Below are 3,776 nucleotides of genomic sequence, written 5' to 3'. Positions count from 1 at the left end.
ATAAACCCAAATAAACCCTCAAACGGCATAAGAAACTCTAACAAATGCATACACGCCCCAATAAACCCTCAAAAAGTCTAGGAAACCCTCTAAACCCTAAACCCTAAACCCTAACCTGTCTCTGCGTCTTTCCAGCGGACGCTCCACTGGGATGAGCGGCCGGCCTCTCGGAAGGAGACCCCAGGAATGCTGCTGAAATGTTTGAGTGGGCCGACTGCTGCTCCTGCTGCTGCTGCTGCTGTTGCTGCTGCGGCAGCTTCTGCTGCTGCTTCGTTGGCCCACTGCGGAATGTTGCTGTTGCTGCTGCTGCCCTGCTGCTCTGGCAGCATAGCAACAGCAGCCGCTGCTAATGCTGCTGCTCTTTGCTCCACNTGCTGCTGCCCTGCTGCTCTGGCAGCATAGCAACAGCAGCCGCTGCTAATGCTGCTGCTCTTTGCTCCACCCACAGCGCTGCTGCTGAGGTGCAGCAAACGGCAGGGAGTTCTGCTGTTTCGTTGCTGCTGCCATCGTTCGGCTGCTGCTCCAATGCAGCCATTGCCGCTGGAATGCTGACATGCCCTGTGCTGCTGCTGCTGCTGCTGCTTACTTGTGGCTGCTGGCGCCGCATGCGCTTCGCCCCACGTCCTCTTTGGCTTCTTCCGGCGTTGCTGCGTTTCGCTGCTGCTGCTGCGGCGGCGGCAATGCCGTTGCTGCCGCTGCTACTGCTGTTGCTGCTGGTGCGTCTGCAGCGGCGCACAGCAGCAGCAAGCTCCCCTACGGCATTTGCTGCTGCTTCCGCGTGTCTTGCAGCTACGTTGGCAGATTCTGCTGCTTCTCTAGCAGACGCTGCAGCAGCTTGTGTCTGCTGCAGCAGATTCAAGGACTCCTGCTGCAGCAGCAGCCGCACGTCGGTCCCCAACAGCTGCGGACCCAGCGGCCCCACAGCAGCAGCGGCAGCTGCTGCTGCTGCTGCAGCTGCTGCTGTGTCAACGCCAGGCTGCCCAACAGCACCCCCAGCTGCTGTACCAAAAACAGAAGCGTCAATTCCTGCTGCTGCAGTGACAGGATCTGCTGCTGCTGCTGCTGCTGCCGCCGCCGCAAAGGCAGCATCTGCTGCGCTCGTTGCTGCTGCGATGTCCCCGTCTCCTCCTGGAAAGTCAATAGGATGCATCGCTGCTGCTGCTGCAGCAGGAGCTTCGGTTGTTGTTGCTGTTGCTGCTTCAGCGTCTGCTGTTGTCGCTGCAGCATCAGTGCAGCCGCCTTCTGCTGCTGCTGCTGCCAGCGTCTCCGTAGCAGCAACAGCAGCAGCCGTTGTGTCTGTGTCTCCCTGCACGCTGCTGCTGCTTGTGCTGCTTGCGCTGCTCGTGCTGCTGCTGCTGCTGCTGCTGTCGGCAGCACCAGCAACAGCCTCAGCTTCTGATGAAGGCTGTGCTGAGAGGTTCCCCTCAGCAGCAAGTGCATCAGCAGAAGCAGCTGCTGCTGCTTCAGGGGTGCTGGGAGGCCCTGCCCCAGCAGTAGCTTCGATCGTCATGGTCCTCGCGCTGCTGCTGTTGCTGCTGCTGCTGCTGTCTGCAGCCGCACAGGAGCAGCAGGAAGTTGGCGTGCAGCTCGCAGTTGTGGTTTGGTCTCCGTCTGGAGGGGGTGGTGCTGCTTCAGCAGAACGCGGGAGCCACGGTGGCGAAACCGCAGCAGCAAGAGCAGCAGCAGGTGCTGCTGCTGCTGCTGCCGCTGCTGCTGCTGCTGCCGTTTCTTCGTCTGCTGTCTCCTTTCCTACCGACACCAAGTGCTGCGGCTGCTGCAGCAAGAGCTGCTGCTGCAGCAGCGTGTCCACCTGGGACATCTCTTCAATTCTGCTACAGCTGCTGCTGCTGCTGTTCTNGCTGTTACCCCAGCACATGCAAATGTTAATACAGCTCAGCGTGTGTGTCTGTTACTGCTGTGGGACCCTTCACAGTAGATCATCTCTATGCAGCAGCAGCTGCTGCCTCGTTGCTGCTGCTGCTGCTGCTGCCCAGGAAACGTGCCCCCCAACTATATTTGCGACAGGCCATTAATGGGTACTTTTAAGCAAATGCCCCAAAGCAGCAGAGAAGCCTACTGCTGCTGAAGTCTGAGGCACGTCCCCCAACTGCTGCTACTGCTGCTGCTGCCGCCGCCGCCGCTGCTGCTGCTGCTGGGGTGTCGTTCGCGTCGGCCTGCAGTTGTTGCTGCAGCAGCGTGGGGAAGCGGGAACCTAGTGGAGCAGAACGCCTGCGCAACAGCACGAAGTGGGTTTGCTGTTGCTGCTGCTGCGGTTGCTGCTGCTGGAGGCCGTAACGACCTGGCGTTGCTGCTGCACTGCAGCAGCTCCTTCTGGGCTCTTCTGTCTGTTGCGGAGTATAAAATAAATTCGACTAACGAACTTCTGCATAAAAATGCCACAAAAAGAGGGAAAAGAAGAAGAAAAAGAGTGCAGCGGCTCCTCCTAATTGGCCGCTGCTCCCACGCAAATGAGGAGTCGTCTGGGGCCCCCACGGTACGTCCAGCTGAGGGTTCTTCAGCGGTGGGTTTTTNCACGCAAATGAGGAGTCGTCTGGGGCCCCCACGGTACGTCCAGCTGAGGGTTCTTCAGCGGTGGGTTTTTGCGGTTTAAATATTTGTTCTTTATATTTTATCTTATTTGATTGTCTGTTTATTATTACAAAGGAAAAACAACTCCAATGCAAAGGCTTCCCCCCGGTGCCTCAGCTCCACGCGGCGTGGGGCCACCCTTGTGAGAGTAGAGAGGGACTTGGGGTGAGCATACACTGCACGCTGACGCATCTCCACCTTTGGCTCATTAAACACCAATCAAAATATATAACTAGAAGAGCCTTTGGGCTCTTTTAGGGCATCCCCAGGTTTTTTTAAGTAACCTGTAATTTCACTGTAGTGTACTGTGCGGCTGTCTGGAGCTGAGAGGATGATACATGATGAACTCTCAGGTACTGACTATAAATAAAACGTAGAATCCCATAAAACTCTACTTAAAACTCCTCGCTTCCACTCTCAAGGTGTCCTGGTGGTGGGATCGGGGACTTTCGTGAGCTGCAATGTATTAAAATACATAAAACGTAATGGGTATAATATTAATTTTGAGGTTCCGAAAAACCAGCTGACAAACCCTCCAGTTCCCAGGCACCCTGCGCCCGGCGATCAAATTGTTTGGGGCTGGCAGTGCAACAAGAGTCATCCATTTCAGGGCCCGCATAACGCTTGCTCTCTGGCCTTGATCAATGAGAGACGCGAGCTGCAATCTGCGTAAAAAATTAAAGTAATAGTTTTCCAAAAGTCAGCTGACCTCCTTCCCCTGTCCTCAAGCATCCTGAGGTCAGGCCTGTGTGTTGTGGGGAAGAGGCGGCCTCGAGGGGGTTTGAAGCGGACTTCGCTCCGGCTGGTGATACAAGCCAGCCTCACGCGTGCACACAAGCAAGCTTCGTTGGAGCTTCCTTTATAGCATGTTTTACCTTTGAATTGTATTCGCTTACACGCAACCTACCGAGGCCAAGTGAAGGCTCCTGCGCTAATTTCTGTCAGACCAAGCTACACCATGCATGTACCTGCCGAGCCCCCGTTTACTGCTTTCCCTAATACTATGGGCAATTATTGAACACTTGCTTTGCTCTCTGTCGCCATCCTGCACCAAGTAAAAATACACCCACCATCTTCGCACAGACCATGCTGCAATAAATGTTCCTCCCTTTCCGTCGCCAACCCCCGCTCGTGGGCCCCTTCGACACGGAAGAAAACGAAGAGGAAAAAAGGCAAGCAGCTTCCAC

General features: G+C 55.8%; 1 protein-coding gene across 1 annotated transcript in view; it reads right to left on the bottom strand.

The window, feature by feature from the left end:
* The window catches only part of EMH_0097340 (uncharacterized protein), a gene marked incomplete at both ends in the record, with an annotated part of 4,520 nt that extends 2,701 nt beyond the window's left edge, over positions 1 to 1,819 (bottom strand). Inside the window, 3 exon segments of the mRNA XM_013495126.1 lie at positions 116 to 371; positions 375 to 390; positions 447 to 1,819. Coding sequence (XP_013350580.1) covers positions 116 to 371; positions 375 to 390; positions 447 to 1,819 — 1,645 coding nt within the window.
* Between the last annotated feature and the right edge of the window lie 1,957 nt (positions 1,820 to 3,776).

This window comes from Eimeria mitis, genomic scaffold (genome assembly GCF_000499745.2).
Source record: "Eimeria mitis Houghton genomic scaffold, Emh_scaff143, whole genome shotgun sequence".
NCBI classification, from domain to species: Eukaryota; Apicomplexa; class Conoidasida; order Eucoccidiorida; family Eimeriidae; genus Eimeria; species Eimeria mitis.
This window is presented reverse-complemented; position numbering and strand designations above follow the sequence as displayed.